We start from the raw sequence: 26187 nt of genomic DNA, 5'->3' as shown, positions 1-26187 counted from the left end.
TCTCATCTTCAGAAGTTTTCGGATGACTCTTCCATAGTTAGATGCATCAGCAAGGGAGATGAGGCTGAGTACAGGGCTACAGTAGGAAACTTTGTCACATGGTGTGAGCGGAATTATCTGCAGCTTAATGTGAAAAAGATTAAGGAGCTGGTGGTAGACCTGAGGAGAGCTAAGGTACTGGTGACCCCTGTTTCCATCCAGGGGGTCAGTGTGGATATGGTGGAGGATTACAAATACCTGGGGATACGAATTGACAATAAACTGGACTGGTCAAAGAAGACTGAGGCTGTCTACAAGAAGGGTCAGAGCCGTCTCTATTTCCTGAGGAGAATGAGGTCCTTTAACATCTGCCGGACGATGCTGAGGATGTTCTACGAGTCTGTGGTGGCCAGGGCTATCATGTTTGCTGTTGTGTGCTGGGGCAGCAGGCTGAGTGTGGCAAACACCAACAGAATCAACAAAATCATTCGTAAGGCCAGTGATGTTGTGGGGATGGAACTGGACTCTCTGACGGTGGTGTCTGAAAAGAGGATGCTGTCTAAGATGCATGCCATCTTGGTCAATGTCTCCCATCCACTACATAATGTACTGGGTGGGCACAGGACTCATTCCACAGAGATTCAGCACAGAGCGTCATAGGAAGTCATTCCTGCCTGTGGCCATCAAACTTTACAGCTCCTCCCTTGGAGGGTCAGACACCCTGAGCCAATAGGCTGGTCCTGGACTTATTTCATAATTTACTGGCATAATTTACATATTACTATTTAACTATTTATGGTTCTGTTATTATTTATGGTGCAACTGTAATGAAAACCAATTTCCCCCAGGATCAATAAAGTATTACTATGACTATCTCTTCAGCCACCTCCTTCAAAACCCTGGGGTGTACCCCATCTGGTCTAGGTGACTTATCTATCTTCAGACCTTTCAGCTTCCCAAGAATCTTATCTCTACTAATGGTAACTTCACACACTTCATGACCCCTGACACCTGGAACTTTCACCATACTGCTAGTGTCTACCGCAGTGAAGGCTGATGCAAAATACTTTATTCAGATTGTCCGCTGTTTCCTTGTCCCCCATTACTACCTTTCCAGGAGTCTGATATTCATTCTCACCTCTATTTTACACTTTATGTATCTGAAGAAACTTCTAGTATCCTCTTTCATATTATTGGCTAGCTACCTTTGTATTTCATCTTTACCACCTTTGACTTTTTTTAAAGTTGTCTTCTTTTGTTTTTTAAAGGCTTCCCGATCCTCTAGCTTCCCACTACTTTCTGCTCTCTTATATGCCCTCTCTTTGGCTTTGACTTCTCTTGTTAGCTGCAGCTGTGTCATCTTGTTTTTAGAATACTTCTTCCTCTTTAGTGTGTATACATCCTGTGCCTTCCGAATTGCTTCCAGAAATTCCAGCCTTAACGGAACTGCTGTCATCCCAGCCAGGGTTCTTTTCCAATCAACTTTGGCCAGGTCCCCTCTCACGCCCCTGTAATTCCCCTGACTCCACTGTAATACTGATATATCTGACTTTAGCTTCTCAAAGTTCAGGGTGAATTCAATCATATTATGATCATTTTACCCTGGGTTCTTTTACCTTAGGCTCTCTAATCAATTCTAATCATTCACCCAATCCAGAATAGGTGATCCCCCAGTGGGCTCAACCACAAGCTGCTCTAAAAGGCCATCTCATAGGCACTCTAGAAAGTCCCCCTCCTGGAATCCAGCACCAATTTGATATTCCCAATCTACCTGCATATTGAAATCCCCCATGACTGTTGTAACATTGCCCTTTTGGCATGCATTTTCTATCTCCCATTGTCATTTGTAGACCACATTCTTACTACTGTTTGAGGGTCTGTATACAGTTCCCATTGGGGTCTTTTTACCCTTGTAGTTCCTTACCTCTATCCACAATGATTCAACACCTTCTGACCCTATATCACCTCTTTCTCATGATTTGATTTCATTTTTTACTGTCAGAGCAACACCGCCCCTTCTTCTTTCCTGCCTGTCCTTTCGATACAATGTGCATCCTTGGACATTAAGCTCCCTGTTATAATCATCTTTCAGCTGTGATTCAGTACAGCCTACGACATCATACCTGCCAATCTGCAACTGCACTACAATTTCATCAACCTTACTCCATACACTATGCACATTCAAATATAACACCTTCAGTCCTGTATTCACCCTTTTCAATTTTGTCCACCTTTTACATTGCAACTCATCTTGTTGACTGCGCTTTTGCCCTATCATCAGTCTCTCCTCCTCAGTACAATGCTGCCTTTGTTTGTAAGCCAGTTACCTCACCTTCAGCACTATCATCTGCTTTTGCTACGATAAGACTCAATACACCATGAAAATTAACCTGATTAAGGAAGGAAATGGGTTGGGAAGAGAAAAAGGAGATAATAAGCATTTTAACAAACATCTAAAAGATCTTCACTAATCCTTGGCAGATTAGCATCAAGTTGGCTTCCCTCCTATACAGAGACACAGAGGGGTGTAAAGTGAGGGTAGAAGCAAAAAGTACTAAGGAGAAAAGTGAAAGTGGCAGGCCGACAAATCCAGGGCAAGCATTAAAAAGGGCCACTTTTCAACATAATTGTATAAGGGCTAAGAGTTGTAAAAGAGCACCTGAAGGCTTTGTGTGTCAATGCAAGGAGCATTCGTAATAAGGTGGATGAATTAAAAGTGCAGATTGTTATTAATGATTATGATATAATTGGGATCACAGAGACATGGCTCCAGGGTGACCAAGGATGGGAGCTCAACATTCAGGGATATTCAATATTCAGGAGGGATAGACATGAAGGAAGGGGAGGTGGGGTGGCGTTGCTGGTTAAAGAAGAGATTAACGCAATAGAAAGGAAGGACATAAGCCGGGAAGATGTGGAATCGATATGGGTAGAGCTGCGTAACACTAAGGGGCAGAAGATGCTGGTGGGAGTTGTGTACAGGCCACCTAACAGTAGTAGTGAGGTCGGAGATGGTATTAAACAGGAAATTAGAAATGTGTGCAATAAAGGAACAGCAGTTATAATGGGTGACTTCAATCTACATGCAGATTGGGTGAACCAAATTGGTAAAGGTGCTGAGGAAGAGGATTTCTTGGAATGTATGCGGGATGGTTTTTTGAACCAACATGTCGAGGAACCAACTAGAGAGCAGGTTATTCTGGACTGGGTTTTGAGCAATGAGGAAGGATTAATTAGCAATCTTGTCGTGAGAGGCCCCTTGGGTAAGAGTGACCATAATAAGGTGGAATTCTTCATTAAGATGGAGAGTGACATAGTTAATTCAGAAACAAAGGTTCTGAACTCAAAGGGGGTAACTTTGAAGGTATGAGACGTGAATTAGCTAAGATAGACTGGCAAATGACACTTAAAGGATTGACGGTGGATATGCAATGGCAAGCATTTAAAGGTTGCATGGATGAACTACAACAATTGTTCATCCCAGTTTGGCAAAAGAATAAATCAAGGAAGGTAGTGCACCCGTGGCTGACAAGAGAAATTAGGGATAGTATCAATTCCAAAGAAGAAGCATACAAATTAGCCAGAGAAAGTGGCTCACCTGAGGACTGGGAGAAATTCAGAGTTCAGCAGAGGAGGACAAAGGGCTTAATTAGGAAGGGGAAAAAGGATTATGAGAGAAAACTGGCAGAGAACATAAAAACTGACTGTAAAAGCTCTTATAGATATGTAAAAAGGAAAAGACTGGTAAAGACAAATGTAGGTCCCCTACAGACAGAAACAGGTGAATTGATTATGGAGAACAAGGACGTGGCAGGCCAATTGAATAACTACTTTGGTTCAGTCTTCACTAAGGAGGACATAAATAATCTTCCAGAAATAGTAGGGGACGGAGGGTCCAGTGAGATGGAGGAACTGAGCGAAATACATGTTAGTAGGGAAGTGGTGTTAGGTAAATTGAAGGGATTGAAGGCAGATAAATCCCCAGGGCCAGATGGTCTGCATCCTAGAGTGCTTAAGGAAGTAGCCCAAGAAATAGTGGATGCATTAGTGATAATTTTTCAAAACTCGTTAGATTCTGAACTAGTTCCTGAGGATTGGAGGGTGGCTAATGTAACCCCACTTTTTAAAAAAGGAGGGAGAGAGAAACCGGGGAATTATAGACCGGTTAGCCTAACGTCGGTGGTGGGGAAACTGCTGGAGTCAGTTATCAAAGATGTGATAACAGCACATTTGGAAAGCGGTGAAATCATCGGACAAAGTCAGTATGGATTTGTGAAAGGAAAATCATGTCTGACGAATCTCATAGAATTTTTTGAGGATGTAACTAGTAGAGTGGATAGGGGAGAACCAGTGGATGTGGTATATTTGGATTTTCAAAAGGCTTTTGACAAGGTCCCACACAGGAGATTAGTGTACAAACTTAAAGCACATGGTATTGGGGGTAAGGTATTGATGTGGATGGAGAATTGGTTAGCAGACAGGAAGCAAAGAGTGGGAATAAACGGGACCTTTTCAGAATGGCAGGTGGTGACTAGTGGGGTACCGCAAGGCTCAGTGCTGGGACCCCAGTTGTTTACAATATATATTAATGACTTGGATGAGGGAATTAAATGCAGCATCTCCAAGTTTGCGAATGACACGAAGCTGGGTGGCAGTGTTAGCTGTGAGGAGGATGCAGAGTGACTTGGATAGGTTGGGTGAGTGGGCAAATTCATGGCAGATGCAATTTAATGTGGATAAATGTGAAGTTATCCACTTTGGTGGCAAAAATAGGAAAACAGATTATTATCTGAATGGTGGCTGATTAGGAAAAGGGGAGGTGCAACGAGACCTGGGTGTCATTATACACCAGTCATTGAAAGTGGGCATGCAGGTACAGCAGGTGGTGAAAAAGGCGAATGGTATGCTGGCATTTATAGCGAGAGGATTCGAGTACAGGAGCAGGGAGGTACTACTGCAGTTGTACAAGGCCTTGGTGAGACCACACCTGGAGTATTGTGTGCAGTTTTGGTCCGGAGTATTGTGTGCAGTTTTGGTCCCCTAATCTGAGGAAAGACATCCTTGCCATAGAGGGAGTACAAAGAAGGTTCACCAGATTGATTCCTGGGATGGCAGGACTTTCATATGAAGAAAGACTGGATGAACTGGGCTTGTACTCGTTGGAATTTAAAAGATTGAGGGGGGATCTGATTGAAACGTATAAAATCCTAAAGGGATTGGACAGGCTAGATGCAGGAAGATTGTTCCCGATGTTGGGGAAGTCCAGAACGAGGGGTCACAGTTTGAGGATAAAGGGGAAGCCTTTTAGGACCGAGATTAGGAAAAACTTCTTCACACAGAGAGTGGTGAATCTGTGGAATTCTCTGCCACAGGAAACAATTCAGGCCAGTTCATTGGCTATATTTAAGAGGGAGTTACATATGGCCCTTGTGACTACGGGGATCAGAGGGTATGGAGGGAAGGCTGGGGCGGTGTTCTGAGTTGGATGATCAGCCATGATCATAATAAATGGCGGTGCAGGCTCGAAGGGCCGAATGGCCTACTCCTGCACCTATTTTCTATGTTCCTATGCTTTAAAGTGACTTTAAAAAAAAACTGCAGGATAGTATTTATAAATACTATATAGTATATGTAACCATATTTAATTATTCTTCCAAATATTGTCTTCAAATAAACTTTTTCACTCAAACTATGCAGGGTCATAAATTAGTGTGGATTTAAAGTACTATGCACATGTATATATCAAGGGTGCCTAAGACTTTTGAACAGTACTGTACTTTGGTTTATGATTAGTTAATTGGTTAATCCACATTAATTTATGAATTTGCATAATTTGAATTGTGCTGTATGGGTATTCTTTTGTCTTGAGAGTGAATAATATTTCCATGTCATTTTAGACTACTAACATCTAGCATTGAAGAACAATAATGTTGAGAATACTGAGATTTCCTCAAATTACAATAATCTATAAATGTAGCAATTAAGTGAAAGATTAGTATAAAGGTTGGTATTAATCCCCATCCTTTTGTATTTTTGTATTTCAAAAGGCTTCATTAGTCACTATAATCCAATACTTGTATAAGAAGCAAAGTGTCTTAAAGTCACCATGTTAACTAACTAGCTCCATTTGCATAGTTTCTTTGACATAGCAAGGACATCCCAAAATGTTATCAAACAAAAAGTTGACACTGGGTCCAATAAGGATTAATATAAGGACAAATTTTCAAGGTGTGGTCAAAACACCCTTAAAGGAGTAAATAAGTAAATTGACGAAGACTTTGTCTTTCAAGGCTGGGGCTTTTCAGAGCTACTCAGTGCAATAGTTGAAGGGACACAGATAACCCAGACGTATACTGCTCAAGGAAAATTGGAGAAAGGAAGTAGCCAGGCCATGGAAACTATGTGAGAATATTTGAAGAATATATGTAAACTGAAAATATCTTTCAGTGTAACAGAGTAGAGGTAAACTTTGACTGGACAAAAATCAGTCACCACAACTCAGGTTAATAAGGGTAATGTCATTTATTGTCCTGAGTTGAATAGAGTATTCGCAGCAAACAGTGGGCTACAGTGTATAGGTTCAAGCATATAACTTCAGACAATACTATACAAATTTGCCAATATAGATCAAGACTCTGATTTATAACTCAGTAACGATGCAGCACATCAAGCCTGTTGTCATTCCTAGATCTCTCTACTCGTTAGCTAGTTCAAAACTTTTGCAGGTCGGTCGGTACCTGTCCTTCAATGTGATTAATTCTAAAGCAATTCTTTTGGCTTTGAACTGCTGTCCAATTTCAAGTGAAATAATATCATGCTGTTCACTTTAACATACCAGAATCTCAACTTGTCCCTTATACAAAGTAGCTTCAAACTGCTCTCACATGGCAAGCGTACTGATATGTTTATAAGATGACTAGAAGCTTGAACAAGTACCTGTTGTTCCCACTGGCATGTCTTCAAATGACTTAGAAGTTGGATGCCAACAGTGCCACAATTTTGGTTGCATTTTTGTTGAACAAATTCCCTCCTCACCGCCCCACAACCATGTTGATTGAAGGAGGCCAGAAGTGAGGTCAGAAATCCTTCAGCAAGGTTCGAAGTACACTTATATCACCATATACAACTTTGAGATTCATTTTCTTGCGGGAATGCTTAATACTTAATAAATCAATAATAGAATAATAGTCACAATAGAATCAATGAAAAACTACCCAACTGGGGCATTCAACCAGTGTACAGAAGACAACAAGCTGGGAAAATACAAAAAGAAAGAATAGTACATAAGCAATAAGTATCAAGAACATGATTTGAGTCCTTGAAAGTGAGTCTATAGATTAGGGGTAGGCATCTGGCCCGCAAGCAAATATTGGGATACTATGCTTATCCGGCCAGCGAGCGGTTTTTCCTTATTCTGAGTGTTTCACACGACCACACTGATGGACATGCATGGTGTCTTGTTACACTGGCCCCAGGTCCCGTTTTGTTCCAAACCAAATACTGGTATATACGAATGACGGGAAGGCAGACTACCTTATTAATCTGTATTAGATACTCTCCGTGCACGCGCAGGTTTTCAGATGGGGTCGTTCACATTTGTAAACAGAAACAACGTTACTGTGTTTTAACAAGAAATCCACGTTAGATGTCCAGATATTTACATGTGCTACGATACTTGTTGAATAACTCACGTTTCGAAATAAAATCAAAGAAAAAAAATTCCAATGGCAATGAATGCAAAACGCAGGAAGGTAGATGCTGAGTGCCGAAAAAGCAGTGAAAATGAAGGAAATACCCGTGCCAGCTACAAAGTCTCAAAACGTATTGCAGAAAAGATTTACAAGTGGGGAGTTTATCAAAGAATGTTTACTGGCAGTGGTGGATATTGTTTGTCCTGAAAAGAAATCTTTATTTGCGTCTATCAGCCTGTCAGCAAGAACGAACACATGGTGAGTTGAAGAAATGTCAGCAGATGTTAAAAGTTGTTTGAGGGATGCCTGCAACGAATTGCATTTTTTTTCAATTGCGCTTGATGAGAGCACAGACTTGAGAGACACTGCGCAACTTGCAGTGTTTGTGCGAGCAGTGACCTCAACTTTTCAAATTTTTGAAGTTTATTCAATTAATTCCTATGAAGGACACGGTTACTGGAGCAGACATTTTTGAACCTTTGTTGAAAATGGTGTCTGAAATGAAACTTAATGTGTCAAAGCTAATTGGCATCACAACTGATGGGGCACCAGTGATGGTGGGCCCCATCAGTTGTGATGCCAATTAGCTTCGACATAACGATGTTTTTAAATGGATAATTCCCATATTTCAAGTTTTTTATGGCATTTATCTGGCCCACTGTCCACTCGTTAATATGCGAACTGGCCCACAGAGGCAAAAAGTTTGCCAACCCCTGCTATAGATTGTGGAAACGTTTCAGTGATGGGGCAAGTGACGTTGAGTGAGGTTATCCTCTCTGGTTCAAGAGCTTGATGGTCAAGTTGTAATAACTGCTCCTGAACCTGGTGGTGTGTGTCCTGAGGCTCCTGTACCATCGTTCTGTTAGCGCCAGTGAGAAGAAAGCATGTCCTGGATGGTGGGAGGACCCTGATGATGGCAAAGTCACTTTCGATTGTCCTTGCATATGTGCGTGGTACTGAGAGACGGGAGAATTATTTATTCCTGCCTTGGAGGGGTGTGTAATTTACATTGAAATAACAACTACATGAAAACTTCCCTCTTCATTACATCTGGCCTAAATTAATATTACCAAAATGTTAATTTGGCTGTTAGAAATAATGAGTTACACAAAAGCAGGGGTTCCCAACCTGGTGTGCACAGGCATAAAAAGGTTGGGAATCCCTGCATTAAAGTTAATCTGATGGAAAGTCACTGACCAGAAAGGTTAAGTGTTTTCCCCTCAATTGTTTTCGCATTTACCTCTTCAGCTTTCAATATACTCAATGATTTAGCCTCCACATAGTTTTCTTGTCTAAAACATCTGGCGTTGGTTGACAATTGTTGGGCTCTCTGGACTCTCTTTAAGTCTGCTCTGCCATTTATCTGAATGTATAGTCATCACTTGTAGTAATTCAGTAAGACCATAAGGCAAGAGCAGAATCGGGCCCATTAAGTCTTTTTGGCACTCTATCGTGTTTGATTTATTATCCCTTTTCTCTCATCCCCATTCTTCTCAACACATCAACCGTCCACACCTCTGAAGGCTGTTCCAATATATTAACCTCCGTGCTGATGATTTGGCTTTTTGTGTGTTTTCCAGGCTCGAGCTGGCATTGTCAGCACAGTGGAAGTGTTGAAAGTCATGGAAGCTTTTGTGAATGAGCCAAATTACACAGTGTGGAGCGATATAAGTACCAATCTGGGGACACTTTCTACCTTATTATCCCATACAGACTTCCATGATGAAATTCAAGAATTCATTGTTGACTTGTTCTCCAACGTTGGCTTGAAGCTTGGCTGGGATCCTAAACCTGGCGAAGGTATGATTTTAATATTTAAAAACTCATCTCTGCTTAAAGTAACTATCCTTTTTCATTTATTCATTATGTGCCATGTGGTATGGCATGGGCGATCATGGTCTTTCCATGACCATGATTGTTCTTGCACCTCCTTTGATACAGATGCATCTTCACTCCTCCACCCAGGTGCTTTTTATCCTGTTCAAATCATGTCAAAATTGAAAAGAATATGGGACCTTTTATACAGAATATAAAAGAATGGGACTGCACAGTAGTGTAGCCGTTAGTACAATGCTTTATAATGCCAGCAATCACCAATTAGGGGTTCAGTTCAAACCTGCTCTCTGTAAGGTATTTGCGCGTTGTACCCGTGACTGCATGGGTTTCTTCCAGGTACTTTGGTTTCCTACCACATTCTAAAGGCATATCCGTTAATAAGTTGTGGGTGTGCTGCGTTTGTGCTGGAAGTGTGGTGACACTTGCAGGCTGCCCCGAGCAATGTCCTCTGACTGTGTTAGTTGTTGACACAGTATGTTTCTATGTGTACATGTGACAAATAAAACTAATCTTTAAATCTTTATCCCCTTTAGAATATGGGATATGTCTTAGAGTTACAGAGCAACATAGCAAAGATACAGGCCCTTTGTTTCAACCACTCCACTGTAATCATGGTGCCCACCCAGCTAGTCCCAATTTTCTGCATTTGGCACATATTCCCTTAAGCCCTGCCGCTCCACATACGTATCTAAGTGCTTAACTGTACCTGCTATTATTATTGTATCTGTCCTAAACATTTCCTCTGAAGGTTTATTTCATATAGTCACCACCCTCTGCATGAAGAAGTTGCCCCTTATAAATCTTTACACCTTACTGTGTAAAGTCTGTAACCATCCACCCTATCTGTGCCTCTCAATTTTAAACACTTGCATAAGGTTGGCCCTCATCCAACTCTCTCCCAAAGAATCACGACCCGGCCTATCAAACCTCTCCTGATAACTCCGCTCTTCCAATCCTGTCAGCATACTCATAAATCTTCTCTGCATTCCTTTTCAGTATAACCATGTTTTTCCAAAACTGTGCTCAGTCCTCTGACTGTGGCCTCACCAAGAACTCACACAACTGCAACATAATGTCCTAACTCCTTTCTCAGTGCCCTGACTGATAAAGGTCAGTGTGCTAAATCAGGGGTCCCCAACCTTTTTCACACTGCGGACCGGTTTCATTTTGACAATATTCTTGCAGACCGGCCAACCGGGGGTGTGGGGGGGGGGGTGCGGGGGTGGTAGGGTTGCCGATGGACAAGAGTAGCAGTCAGATATGCTGGGTAGCAGTCAGATACGCTGGGTTGATCCTGAGAAAGACTACAATGACCGTGAAGCCTTGCGCGGGCAGCAGCGCGCATGTGTGACTTGCGCATGCGTGATTTGCGCATGCATGTACGATTTTTTTCTACAAATTGTTTTTGGCGATTCTGTTCGGGGGGGATGGGGGTGTTAATTACGACAGGAATATCGGTGATAAGTAGCTAATACACTCAATTTCCTTTCTGAAAGGGTTTATCTAAGGAATTTAATATTAAACACAGCGCATATTTTCCTCGCATGAATATAGTGATAAGTCAATTATCAGGGGAGCTTGAAGTAAGTGTTGACCGAACTTCCAGTAGAAGTGGTAGAGGCGGGTTCGATATTATCATTTAAAGAAAAATTGGATAGGTATATCGACAGGAAAGAAATGGAGGGCTATGGGCTGAGTGCAGGTCGGTGGGACGAGGTGAGAGTAGCGTTCGTGCCGAAACTAGAAGGGCCGAGATCGCCTGTTTCCGTGCTGTAATTGTTATATGGTTATATAGGTCACTTATTAGTCAATAGCATCATAACATTTTAAGTAACATTGGGATATTAAACACACAGCACATATTTTCCCCGTATGAACATATAAAATCATTGCAACACACCAATATCGCTGAATCAGTGGGAGCCCTGGGCTTGTTTCCCTGCAACGAGACCGTCCCAGCAAGGGGTGATGGGAGACAGCAATACTCAAAGGGGGTTCCTTATGTCCAGTCTATTCCGCAATTTAGTTTTCGTTGCATTCATTGCAGAGATATGTTGGAAATGGAAGCAACGTTTTCAGTGCTTTCGTGGCTATCTCAGGATATTTAACCTTGACTTTGATCCAGAATGCCAGCAGAGATGTTATGTCAAACATACTTTCCAGCCCGCCGTCATTTGCAAGCTCGAGGAGTTGATCTCCTTCCCGTGCTGACATGGATGACACGCGGGTAATGACCTCGCATGCGTTCAAGCTCAACAGTGGGCGTGACAGAGAATGAGGAAAGGTGCAGCTGACTCCTGTCGCCAAATCATATTGCTTCTTCGCGGCCCGGTAGCGCATGCTTTGTGGCCCGGTGGTTGGGGACCGCTGTGCTAAATGACTTTTTCACCACCCTTTCTACCTGTGATACTACTTTCAATAAACTATCTTCTTGCACTCCAAGGTCTTTCTGTTCCATTACACTCTTTAGTGCCTTACCATTTATAATGCAAGTCCTTCACTGATTCGACTTTTCAAAATGCACCACCTCATATCTTATTGAAATCGATTTGTCACTTCTTGACCCACTTCTTTAACCAGATCATCCTGAAATCTACAACCTCGTATGTAGAGGACTCTGCAGTTCATGTTATATGTGTTTCTGGTTTCTGGTTACTCCTTTTTTTGTTGCCACTTTGCGCAATTTTAATCGGGGTGGACTGGCTCTGTGGCTCTGCAGTCAACAAGCGACACAGCACTAAATTGAATTAAACTAAACTGAACATTCCTGGACTGTTTCAAGGACTCTGCGGTTTGATGTTTAATATTTGGCCTGTCCCCTAAAACCCTCACTAATTTTTATAGATGCACCGTAGAAAGCATTCTTCTAGGGTGCATCACAACCTGGTATGGAAGTTGTCCTGTCCAAGACCGGAAGAAGCCACAGAAGATCATGAACACGGCGCAACACATCACACAAACCAATCTTCCGTCCTTGGACTCACTTTACACTGCACGCTGTTGGAGCAGTGCTGCCAGGATAATCAAGGACACGACCCACCCAGCCAACACACTTTTCATCCCTCTTCCCTCTGGGAGAAGGCTCAGGAGCTTGAAGACTCGTAAAGCCAGATTTGGGAACAGCTTCTTTCCAACTGTGATAAGACTGCTGAACAGAACCTGACCCGGATCTGGGCCGTACCCTCCAAATATCCAGACCTGCCTCTTGGTTTTTTTGCACTACCTTACTTTCCATTTTACTATTTTCTATTTATGATTTATAATTTAAATTTTTAATATTTATTAATTTTAACTATTTTTAATACTTAATATTTGTAATCCAGGGAGTGGGAAGCGCAGAATCAAATATCGCTGTGATGATTGTACGTTCTAGTACCAATTGTTTGGCGACAATAAAGTATAAAGTATATTCTGTGTGTTACTCGTTCTTTTTTTCGTGATTTGTTTTTTTTTGCATGTTGGGTGTTTGATGTTTTCTCCAATGGATTCAATGGTGTTTCTTTGTTTCGTGGCTGTCTGTGGGAAGACTAATCTCACGGTTGTATACTGCATACATACTTCAATAATAAATACTTTGAATCATTGGAGCTTCTTCACCATCAACAAACCTCCTAGGTTTGAGTCATTTGCAAACTAATTTCTCAAGCATTTGTAACCAAATAATTTATGTAAATATCAAATAACAAGGATCCCATCAATTTATAATCTTGAGTGTGTTTTAGCATTTGAATCATAGTTGAGTTAGATTATATGATATAAAATTACCTGTTTGTTCAGGCTGAAGGGAGAGGAAAAAGCAATCTTTCATGTTTTGTTTAGATCTTGTTCCCTGGTATATTGGAAATGGGTGTAGATGGTCTAAATGTGCAGTCCTCCTAGAACAAAGTTGAGGAGGAATCTCTTTAACCAGAGGTTGGTAAGTCTGTGGAATTCATTGCCACAGACAGCTTCTGGAGGCCACGTCATTGTGTATATTTAAAGCAGAGTGAAAACCTTCCTGTACATGGACGACGTCACCGTCTTCTGCTCTGATCCGAGGTCAGTTCGCAGGTTGATTAGCATCTGCAAACAGTTCGAGCTAGCGTCGGGGGCTAGGGTCAACCGCATGAAGAGCGAAGCCATGCTCTTCGGCAACTGGCCTGACCGATCCAGTGTCCCCTTCACCATCAGGTCTGATCACGTGAAGGTGTTGGGGATCTGGTTCGGAGGGGCTGAGCTGTGCAACAAGAACTGGCAGGAGCGGACTGCCAAAGTGAAACAGAAACTGGGACTGTGGGGAGGGTGCTCCCTCTCAATAACGGGCAAGAACCTGGTCATCAGGTGTGAGGTGCTCTCAGGGCTGCCGTACTTGGCGCAGGTGTGGCCCATCCCCCGCTCCTACAGCTCGGAAATCATCCCAGCTGTCTTCAGATTTGTCTGTGGATCCAAGATGGAGCGGGTCAGACGGACCATTATGTACAAGTCCCTGGCCAATGGGGACAAGAACATACCCAATGTTGCCCTCACCCTGATGGCCAGCTTTGTGTGTGGCTGCATCAGGTTGTGCGTAGAACCCAGGTATGTGGGCACCAAGTACCACTATGTGCCCAGGTTCTACCTGTCACCCTGGCTACAAAGGATGGGTCTGGCCCCACTCCCGCGCAATGCCCCAGTCAGCTGGTCATTGCCACCATACCTGTCCTTCATAGAAAAGTTCTTCCAGGAGAACACCTTTGACCACAGGGCCATCGGGCAGTGGTCGGCACGTAATGTCCTGCAGGCACTGCAGGAGAAGGACGTGATGGACACAGTGGGGTGGTTCCCCGAGCAGACCGTCCAGTTCATCTGGCAAAATGCCTCATCGCCAGATCTCACCAACAGGCACCAGGTCCTCGCCTGGCTGGCGGTGAGAGGGGCCCTCCCAGTCAGATCCCTCCTGTACACCCGGAACGTCGTCTCCACACCCCACTGCCCACGAGAGGACTGCAGTGAGGAGGAGTCTGTGACCCACCTCTTTACACACTATCAGTTTGCAGAGAGGGTGTGGAGGAGGATGGACGGGCTGGTGTCACGTTTCATCCCCAGCAGCTGTGTAACAGAGGAGTCTCTGATCTACGGGCTGTTCCCGGGGACGCACACGGAGACCAACATCCGGTGCTGCTGGCAGACCATCAACTCGGTGAAAGACGCTCTTTGGTCGGCCCGAAACTTGACGATCTGCCAGCACATGGAGATGTCCGTGGGAGAATGCTGCCGACTGGCACATTCTCGGCTGCAGGAGTACAAACTGAGGGACGCGCTGAAACCTGGTGCAGCCACCGCAAGGGCCCGGTGGGGAAGGATCACGGTATAGGTTTCTTCACCCGCGGGAGTGGGAGGGGTCGGGTGGCGGGGACTATACCCCTCAACAATGATGTGGTAAGGTGAACAACTGGAGTGCCACGTAGGTGGCCATCAGTATGGATATGTACAGACCATAATGGAAACGTATGTAAAGGATGGAAAGTTATTGAATGGTTTATTTTATATAACTTTATTTTTGAATAAAGTATATTTTGAAATAAAAATATTTAAAGCAGAGATTGATAGGTTCTTGATTACTAAGGGTGTCAAAGGTTATGGGGAGAAGACGGGAATGGGGTTGAGAGGAAAAATCAGCCATGATGGAATGGCAGAACAGACTCAATGGGCTGAATGGCCTAATTTTGCTCCTATGTCTTACGTCTGGTACCCAGAGAGGGGTATGGTTAGGAAAATAAATGTTACTGTGCACTCATTGATCACATCATGCAGGGCGATGATATTTCTGAACTGTGTGAGAGTCTACAAGTGAAAGACTGTTGCTGTTACTAGAAAAACGTTCAGAATGCTTTAGCTGCTGATGACAATATCTGATTAAGGGTTGGATGAACAAGTACAAACAAAAGTGAAGACCGGAGTATGCAGAAGAAGTTGTTCTTCACACAAACCAAGTGCATCTTTTGTTGAACTGCCTCCATAATCCAGGCTTCATCCTGCAGTCTCTGGCTAAAAGTACTTTTTTGAAAGAAATGAAATCCTTTTGAGGTTCTGAAAACCTCCAATTAATCCACTAAAGGTTGATGAGAGTGTACAGAAAAGAAGATGCTGTGTTATAGCTCTGTGTAGTTAACCATATAACCATAACTATATAACAATTACAGCACGGAAACAGGCCATCTCGGCACTTCTAGTCCGTGCCAAACTCTTACTCTCACCTAGTCCCACTGACCGAAACTCACCCCATAACCCTCCATTCCTTTACTGTCCATATTGTTGTCATTTAAAGTTAAATTGGACAACTTCAAACCCGCCTCAACCACCTCTGCTGGAAGCTCGTTCCACACAGCTACCACTCTCTGAGTAAAGAAGTTCCCCCTCATGTTACCCCTAAGCTTTTGCCCTTTAACTCTCAACTTATGTCCTCTTGTTTGAATCTCCACCACTCTCAATGGAAAAAGCCGATCCACATCAAGTCTGTCTATCCCCCTCATAATTTTAAATACCTCTATCAAGTCCCCCCTCAACCTTCTACGTTCCAAAGAATAAAGACCTAACTTGTTCAACCTTTCTCTGTAACTTAGGTGATGAAACCCAGGTAACATTCTAGTAAATCTTCTCTGTACTCTCTCTATTTTGTTGACATCTTTCCTATAATTCGGTGACCAGAACTGTACACAATACTCCAAATTTGGCCTCACCAATGCCTTGTACAATTTCAACATTACATCTCAACTCCTATACTCAGTGCTCTGATTTATAAAGGCCAGCATACCAAAAGCTTTCTTCACCACCCCATCCACATGAGATTCCACCTTCCAGGAACTATGCACCATTATTTCTAGATCCCTCTGTTCTCCTGCATTCTTCAATGCCCTACCATTTACCATGTATGTCCTAGTTTGATTATTCCTGCCAAAATATAGCACCTCACATTTATCAGCATTTTACTCCCATCTGCCTTCTTTCAGCCCACTCTTCTAACTGGCCTAAATCTCTCTGCAAGCTTTGAAAACTTACTTCATTATCCACAACTCCACCTATCTTAGTATCATCTGCATACTTACTCATCCAATTTACCACCCCGTCATCCAGATCATTACTGTATATGACAAATAACATTGGACCCAGTACAGATCCCTGAGGCACACCACTAGTCACTGACCTCCAATCTGACAAAGTTATCCACCACCACTCTCTGGCGTCTCCCATCCAGCCACTGCTGAATCCATTTTACTACTACAATATTAATACCTAACGATTGAACCTTCCTAACCAACCTTCTGTGTGGGACCTTGTCAAAGGCCTTACTGAAGTCCATATAGACAACATCCGCTGCTTTACCCTCGTCAACTTTCCTAGTAACCTCTTCAAAAAAAATTCAATAAGATTTGTCAAACATGACCTTCCACGCTTTAAATCCATGTTGGCTGTTCCTAATCAGACCCTGTCTATCCAGATAATTATATATACCATCCCAAAGTATACTTTCCATCAATTTACCCACCACTGACGTCAAACTCACAGGCCGATAATTGCTAGGTTTACTCTTAGAACCCTTTTTAAACAATGGAACAACATGAGCAATATGCCAATTCTCCGGCACCGTCCCCGTTTCTAATGACATTTGAAATATTTTTGTTAGAGCCCCTGCTATTTCCACACTAACTTCCCTCAAGGTTCTGGGGAATATCCTCTCAGGACCTGGAGACTTATCCACTTTTATATTCCTTAAAAGCTCCAGTACTCGCTCTTCTTTAATCATCATAGTTTCCATAACCTCCTTACCTGTTTCTCTTATCTTACCCAATTCAATATCCTTCTCCTTCGTGAATACCGAAGAAAAGAAATTGTTCAGAATCTCCCCCATCTCTTTTGGCTCCACACATAGCTGTCCACTCTGATTCTCCAAGGGACCAATTTTATCCCTCACTATTCTTTTGCCACTAACATAACTGTAGAAACCCTTTGGATTTATTTTCACCTTACTTGCCAAAGCAGCCTCGTATCGTCTTTTAGCTTTTCTAATTTCTTTCTTAAGATTCTTTTTACATTCTTTATATTCCTCGAACACCTCATATTCTCCATGCTGCCAATGTTTATTGTAGATATCTCTCTTTTTCTGAACCAAGTTTCCAATATCCCTTGAAAACCAAGGCTCTCTCAAACTTTTAACCTTTCCTTTCATCCTAACAGGAACATAAAGATTCTGTACTCTCAAAATTTCACCTTTAAATGACCTCCATTTCTCTATTACATTCTTCCCATAAAACAAATTGTCCCAATCCACTCCTCCTAAACCCTTTCGCATCTCCTCAAAGTTAGCCTTTCTCCAATCAAAAATGTCAACCCTGGGTCCAGACCTATCCTCCATAATTATTTTGAAACTAATAGCATTGTGATCACTGGACCCAAAGTGCTCCCCAACACAAACCTCCTTCACCTGACCTGTCTCATTCCCTAACAGGAGATCCAACACTGCCCCTTCTCTAGTTGGTACCTCTATGTATTGCTGCAAAAAACTATCCTGCACACATTTTACAAACTCCAAACCATCCAGGAGCACCTGAAGATTCCTTGTGGGACTGGGTGTGGAAATGAGAAACTGGAAGATTAGTCCTTTAGATAGGAGAGCAGAACTTATCTGACAGGGCTCAGTGGTGTGATATTTGGCTTATTACCTTGCTTATATTTTATACTTTGACCTAAGGGTATGTGTTATGATGGAAACATATACTGTCCATCAAGAATGGAAAGGCACAGTTGTGTAGCAGTTCACAGAACGCTATTACAGAGCCAGCGACCTGAGTTCCATTCCACTGTTGTCTGTAAGGAGTTTGTATGATCTCTCTGTGACCACATCAGTTTCCTCTGGCTGCTCCACTTTCTTCCCACATTCCAAAGATATATGGTTTAGTAGGTTAATTCACTACATGGGTGCAACTGAACAACATGGGCTCTTTGGACCAGAAGGATATGATACCATGCTGTATCTCTAAATAAAAGTATAAATAAATATTCTTCACTTTTAGTTATATGATGAGATAAATATCTGTTCCTGTCTGGCCCCGTAGGGAAGTAATATTTGACTCTGTTGTGTGTATCATGCCTGCATCAACCATTGGCTTGCTAGCTGTGTACCTGTAATGAAGAGGAGCGGACACAGCTACAATAATCATGAACAGATTTATTAACTGTACACTTTGCATCCACTTCACCAGTTCAGAGGAACTTAAGAGTGATATTGGACCATAAGACATAGGAGTACATTCAGCCAGAGACTCATTCCACCGAGATGCAACACAGAGCGTCATAGGAAGTCATTCCTGCCTGTGGCCAGCCATCAAACTTTACAATTCCTCCCTTGGAGGGTCAGACACCCTGAGCCAATAGGCTGGTCCTGGACTTCTTTCATAATTTACTGGCATAATTTACATATTACTATTTATTATTTATGGTGCAACTGTAATGAAAACCAATTTCCCCCCGGGATCAGTAAAGTATGACTATGAACAGAATTAGGCCATCCAGTTTGCTCCACCATTTCATCATGACTGATTTATTTTTCCTTTCAATCCCATTCTCCTGGCTTCTTCACTTCACCTTTGATGCCCTTTCTCATCAAGAACCTCTGCTTTAAATATATCCAAAGACTTGGCCTCCTCAGATATCCATGGCAATGAATTCTACAGATTCACCACCCTCTGGCTAAAGAAATTCCTCCTTTTTGTTCTAAAGTGATATCCTTCTATTCTGAGGCTGTGCCATCTGGTCCTAGACTCTCCATGTCCACTCTATCTACGCCTTTCAATATTCGAGAGGTTTCCTCATTTTTCTAAACTCCAGTGAGTACATGTCCAGAGCGATCAAATACTCATCATACATTAATCCTTTCATTCTTGTGAACCTCATCTGAAACCCTCTCCAATGCCAGCACATCATTGTTTAGATGTGGGGTCCAGTACTGCTCACAAAGCTTCAAATGTGGAGCGACAGTTGCCTTGGTGTAATTGGATTTCCATTCCAGATAAAGGTGCAATTTGCAATGGTTATAAATTTTTCAAAACCCTGACTTCGAGGGCTATACTCTTTGATTATGCTGGCTGCTTTACTCCAGCAGCAAGAAGTGAAGGGGGAGGCCAGATTCTGTGATGTGCTCAACTGTAAATCCACAACTCTGTAGCTTCTTGCAGTGACTTGCAGAGCAGTTGCCCTACCAAGCAATTATACCTCCAAGCAGGATGCTTGCTATGGTGCATTGAAAAAATTGGTAAGGGTCATTGGGGCATGCCAAATTTCTTTAGCTTTCTGTGGAAATAGTGTTGTTGGTGAGCTTTCTTGGCCATGGTGTCCACTTGGTTGGACCAGAGCAAACTATTGGTGATGTTAACTCCAAGGAACTTGGAGCTTTAAACACTCTTCACCTCAACATCATTGATGTAGGCAGGACTTTGTGCACTGCCCCCCCCCCCCTTTCCTGAAGTCAATGACCAGCTCTTTTGCTTTGCAGACATTGAGGGAAAGGTTGTTGTCATGACACCATGTTACTAAGCTCTTTATCTCATTCTTGTGCTCTTGACTCATCATTATTTGAGATCTGGCCCATCACAGTGGTATCATCTGCAAACTTGTAGAGGGAGTAGTTAGCCGAGCAGTGTGCAGGGAGTAGAGTAAGAAGCTGAGGACACAACCTTAGGGAGAAGCAGTGTTGAGAATAATCATGGGGGAGGTGTCCTGCCTATCATTACTGATTGTGGTCTGCTCATACTAGCATTAGCTTTATTTGTCACATGTACATAAAAATATCGAAATATATCTTGAAATGTGTTGTTTGTGTCAAACCAAGTCAGCAAATATTGTGTTGTCATGCTCTTAGCACCAACATAGCATGCCCACAACTCACTAACCCTAACCAGTACATTCTTGAAATGTGGGAGGAAACCGCTGCAGTCATGGGGCAAATGTACAAACTTCTTACAGACAACATTGAGAATTGAACCCCAGTCACTGGCACTGCAAGAGCATTAAGCTAACTACTGCGCTACCAAAAGAAGGAAGTCAAAATACCTTTCATATTATGGTATTTGAGGTCAGTATAGCAGCTGCAGAATCACCCACAGATGGGGCAGGTGGTGAGACAGTTTCATTGTGTTCCTGATTCATGGAATCAACATTCTCAACACCATGCTGAATGGTCATCCATTTTGACCAGTGATGAGAAAGGCACTGCAGCCTCATTAGCCACCTCAAAACCCACAACACCAGGCTGGCAACAAATCATCCTCCATCCAGAGAGTTTGCTTATGGAAAGAAATTTTAAACTGATTAACAGTTATTCTTAACAAGTACAGGCTTGCACATTTTCTGGATTGTTAAATCTAGAGCAAGTGTAGTATTTCAGTAACACCAGATTCTGCAGATGCTGGAAATCCAGAGTAACACATGCAAAATGCTGGAGGAACTCAGCAGGTCAGACAGCATCTATGGAGAGGAATAAACAGTTGACGCTTCCGTCAAGACTCTTCATCAGGACAAGGGTCTCAGCCAGAAACGTCGACTGTTTATTACTCTCCATAGTTGCTGTCTGACTGATGAGTTGCTCCAGCATTTTGTGTGCATGTAGTATTTCACTGTATGTTTCCATGATTTCCCTCATTTCCAAATTTAACTTGCAAACCAATTTGCTACCAAAGCATTGTAATTTTCCAGAAAATATCTCTAACAATAAAATACTAAACCTATTAGACTTTTATCCAATAATTTGTCAGTGATATAAATAAAGCTGTGCCAAAATAATGGCATTTAATTCAAAGAAACCCTTGTGCTGAGAGGAAATAGATTTTTGGAAGATATTGCCCAAGAAAGATGATGTTACAAATGATGATCCTGGAACTGTCTGCAGTTAATGAATTTGGACAAAAACGCCTCGGAATGACTAGGTCCAAATACTTAGTCTTTCAGTTCTTAAAAGATGCCTCATTAGTGTATTCTTTTGTGTTTTCCTGTGATTTAATGGCTTTAATTAACTCAAACTAGGCAACTCTTCCAAAGACTGTTCATAATAAATATTGTATTACCTCAGGGTTCTGTAGAAAGAATATACACCAGTAATTTGGTGATTATTGCACTAGACTGGAAGCGGTATGAATTCAGACTTCAGCTTGGCATGTTGTAAACTTGAATTCAATTCAGTAATTTGACGATAAATACCAGAAAACCTTGTCATTAAAAATCATCTGTTTTGCTGTACTCATGAAAAGCTTCATGTCCAGCTAGCTTAGGAAAGATGGGACTGTAATCCCACACTAGAATCAGAATCAGGTTTAATATCACTGGCATATGTCATGAAATTTGTTCTGTGGCAGCAGTACAGTGCAATACATACAATATTCTATAAATTACAGTAAGAAATATATACAAGCAGTACTGTGCAAGAGTCTTAGGCACTTATACTGTATATAGCTAGGGTGATAAGTCTGCAGAGTACTGCAGTATTTTTGTGTATTGCACTGTACTGCTGCCGCAAAACAAAAACAAATATATGTGAGTGATGGTAACACAAGGAAATCTGCAGATGCTGGAAATTCAAGCAACACACACAAAAAATGCTAGTGAACGCAGCAGGCAGGCAGCATCTCTAGGAAGAGGTACAGTCGACGTTTCGGGCCGAAACCCTTCGTCAGGACTAACTGAAAGAAGAGATATTAAGAGATTTGAAAGTGGGAGGGGGAGATCCGAAATGATAGGAGAAGACAGGTGAGGGAGGGATGGAGCTAAGAGCTGGAAAGTTGATTTACAAACGGGATATGAGGCTGGAAAAGGGAGAGGATCATGAGACGGGAGACCTAGGGAGAAAGGAAGGGGGAGGGGGAGAGCCCAGAGGATCGGCAAGGAGTTATAGTGAGAGGGACAGAGGGAGAAAAAAGAGAGAGGAAAATAAATAAATAAGGGATGGGGTATGAAGGGTAAACCTGACTCTGATATGGGTCTTTGTTGTGGACAGAGTGGGAAGGGGGAAGCATGAGTAGAATCGTGGTTGAGAAACGGAGAAGGGAGAGGGGAGGCATCAATAAACCAATTGTTTGGAATCAAATGACCTTGCTTGGTTTCATAGGTCTGGATGTGTCTGCCCCCATCCCTGGCATTCCTTTTCTGCCACCTGTACCACATCCCTCCCATGGTGCTCCACCCTCACCATTCCCAACATCCGTTGCTCCCACCAGATTTACAAACTCGCTCTGATCCACGTTGACAAGTACAGTACTGTGTGAGAGTCTTAGGCACCCTAGCTCTATATACATGTGTATATATGTATGTATGTGTGTGTATGTATATGTAACTGTCGCTACGGCTATCAACTTAATATAGGGGGTGATTACCCCCGGCCCGGCCAAACTTAAGAAATCTCGTTTGGGTGGATGCTGTGCAATGTGTCCCCTGTAACAAATCAGTACTCCGAAATAATAAACAGTACACAATATGCAAATAAACGATTAAGCTTTATAATTCTTACTTTGACTATATGGTTAGTAAAGAAACTGGGGGGGAAAAAAAAGAAAAACAGGGCCCAATCTTATTAACAGTCTGTTGCGCAAAGTTGCTCACTGATAAGTCGATCATTCACCATTGACCACTTCCGATCGTCTGCCCTTGGGACCCTCACTCCGAGTCCACCCTGTCCGGCGGTCTACCAAATCTCTCCATTCGCGTCTTCTCTCCTCAACTCTCCCCAGCAAAAGCCCACAAAACTCTCCAGAGTTACAGAGAAGCCATTACAGCAAGTTACATATATATGTGTTTGTATGTGTGTGTGTGTGTGTACACACACACACACACACACCCCCCACCAAGAATTTTGCACAGTACTGTATAAATTAAGTACTCCCAAAAAAAAACCAACAACGAGATAGGTAGTATTCATGGGTTGGTTTGATGTCTGCATAGGGTGTCTCTTCAGGGTCCTGATCCACCTCCCTGGTGGTAGCAATGAAAAAAGGGCATGTCCTGGGTGATGGGGGTTCTTAGTGATGGATGTTGCCTATTTAAGGTATTGCCTTTTGAAGATATATATCCAGTATATAATGATCTTATTAAAGATATCCATTGGTGAGGAATGACATTATGTAGTTGAGTGGAAATAATAAGCCAGGGCAAGCACTCGCTCTCTATTGGATGAGGCATGGCTAATGGCTAAGTTGACCCTTCCACTGAGCAACGTGCAAGTGAAGCCAAGAACAATTTCCACTGGCTAGAGTCTCTCATTAAAGACCTAGAAGCTAGCCAAAACCAAAATCTCATGTTCAGGGTCATTGTCATTAAAACATAAACATGTATACAGCTAAACAAAACATCATTCCTCCGGGGTCAACGTGCAAAGCATAGTAGATATAGTCACCCACAGCACATAGTTATGATCCAGTACATACAGTCACAAGTCACTGAATGGTGTGGCCTGAAGATTATACTAGAAATGAGTGGAAAATGCTGCCCTATCAGATGGCAGGCACCTTGTAGAATAAATATCAAAGTTAAATTCTTCAATATGCCCTCTTCCACATAAAAGCTGCATTTTGGTCACACTTCCTCAGTCTGCATGTCAAATTCTGTGCCATTTCAATTGAATTTAAACCAATACTGAGTGTCTCTTCTCTTGAATGTGTCCTAGGTCATCTAGATGCTCTCTTGAGAGGGTTGGTCCTGGGAAAGTTGGGAAAAGCTGGACACCTACCAACAATCGAGGAAGCAAGGCGCAGGTTTAAGGACCACGTTGAAGGAAGGCAGGCTCTCTCTGCTGATCTCCGAAGCCCCGTAAGTTTGCATTGAGTTGCTTTTAATGTAGCTTTATTTCAGAGGGTAAAAGATTATGACAACAAAGGAACCACTTGACAAAAACTCTTTCTGGTATTTGGTTCTTGAATATGTTCTGTGAGTGAAAGTTTACTGGAAATTATGTCCTGTCATCAATTCAGTCATTATCGTGATCACATTTGATTCCTTGATGTTTCCTTTCCCATGTAGGTTTCTGAATTGAAGTTTCTGCCTGATATTTGGTGTCTATTTCAATGTGATTATTAGGCTCCTGTTTCCAAATTTAACACTTTGATTGGGGCTGAATAATAGGTAAAGATCTGTTGAATGTGATGCCTCCAGAATAAATTGTAGAACCAAAATCTATATTAATGAGGAAGAAAAAAAGTTCAAAGTACAGTAATGTGTAGAAATCCTAGGCACAATATATTTTTAATATGTTTTTAAATGGTATGGTCTCCATAGACCCTGATCTCAATATTGAGGCTGCCTGGGATTACCTGGAGAGACAAAGCAAGCGAGACAGCCAAAGTCTGCAGAAGAAATGTGGCAAGTTCTCCAAGATGCTTAGAACAACCTACCAGCTGACTTTCTTACAAAACTGCATAACAGTGTACCTAAGAGAATTGATACAGTTTTAAAGGCAAAGGGTGGTCACACCAGATATTCATTTGATTTACTGTTTACTGTTCTTTATAGTGAATTTTCTGATATTTAGAATCTTTTAATATCATTATTTTTGAAAGCATCTTTGCTTTACAGAATTTTTTATATATGCCTAAGACTTTTGCCCAGTACTGTTAACTTACTGTCAAAGTACATACGTCACCATATACTACACTGAGATTCATTTTCTTGTGGGCATTCAAAGCAAAAGAATCACAATAAATTAAATGAAAGACTGTGCACAGAAGGGACAACCAACCAACAAAATGGAAGACACACAGAGACAGAGACACAGACACACCCCCCTCCAGCTATACTGAGGAGTAGGCAGATATTCACAGCTGCGGTGTATGGTATGTTGCTAGTTATTTAAGAAAGAAAAGGAATACAAGAAAGTAATTTAATATCCCAGCACGTGGTGGACAGGTCCCATGAGTCCTCCAGTATGGTAATATTTCATTGTAGTGGAACAATGAAATCAGGATTTAATCATAAGATAATGTAGGAGCCTCCTGTTAATGTAGCTCAGCTGAATCTGCACTGATGGGGAAAGTCCTTCTTTGGCCACAATTGTCTTACTGAATGCTAGATGAGACAGTATATGTTACCCTGCCTTCTAGCGTCCCAGTACGTAGTGAACAGATCAGACAATATCACTCTGAATCCTACTCAAACTGATTTGGCAACATGCACAAAATGCTGGAGGAACTCAAAGTCAGGCAGCATCTATGGAGAGGAATAAACAGTCGATGTTTTAGGGTCCTGATGAAGGGTCTCAGCCTGAAACAATGACCATTTATTCCTCTCCATCGATACTACCCGACCTGCTGAGTTCCTCCAGCATTTTGTTTGTACTTATTCACTGCCCATTACATCGCTATCATTTAGGGCAGCAATGAAGGTCATCCATCTCTGTCTGTCCTTGGCAGTCTTCTCTATTGTGCCCCAGGTGTAGTTCAAAGGTCCTGCATTTCCTCTGCCCTTCAAGGGTCCAATCAAGTGCTGTCTTAATGATGGAGTTGACCTCTCTTCTCATCGCGTGTCCAATCAATCTCCAGTGTTTCCTCATGATGATTGTGGCAATGATCTCTTGATGACACTGAAAGGAGTAGGGTGTGATTAGAGATCTTTCTCAGCCAGAGAATATGGAGGATCTTCCAGAGGCTCACAGTGTAGAATGACAACAGCTTGGCAAGGTTGCTCTCTGTCA

The 26187-nt window shown here is 42.3% G+C and overlaps 1 protein-coding gene across 2 annotated transcripts in view; it reads left to right on the top strand.

The window, feature by feature from the left end:
* npepps (aminopeptidase puromycin sensitive) overlaps positions 1 to 26187 on the top strand; it is a 294931-nt gene that overhangs the window by 206151 nt on the left and 62593 nt on the right. For both annotated transcript variants that reach the window (XR_011883929.1, XM_072249568.1), the window contains exons 17-18: positions 9251 to 9470; positions 24169 to 24311. Coding sequence is in view for 1 of the 2 variants with exons in the window: in XM_072249568.1 (XP_072105669.1) it covers positions 9251 to 9470; positions 24169 to 24311 (363 nt within the window). In the remaining variant the exon portion in view is untranslated. The remainder of the gene's footprint in view (positions 1 to 9250; positions 9471 to 24168; positions 24312 to 26187) is intronic.

The sequence above is a fragment of the Mobula birostris genome, chromosome X (assembly GCF_030028105.1).
Source record: "Mobula birostris isolate sMobBir1 chromosome X, sMobBir1.hap1, whole genome shotgun sequence".
NCBI lineage: Eukaryota > Metazoa > Chordata > Chondrichthyes > Myliobatiformes > Myliobatidae > Mobula > Mobula birostris.
The sequence above is the reverse complement of the archived record's forward strand: the minus strand, read 5'-3'. Positions and strand labels throughout refer to the sequence as shown.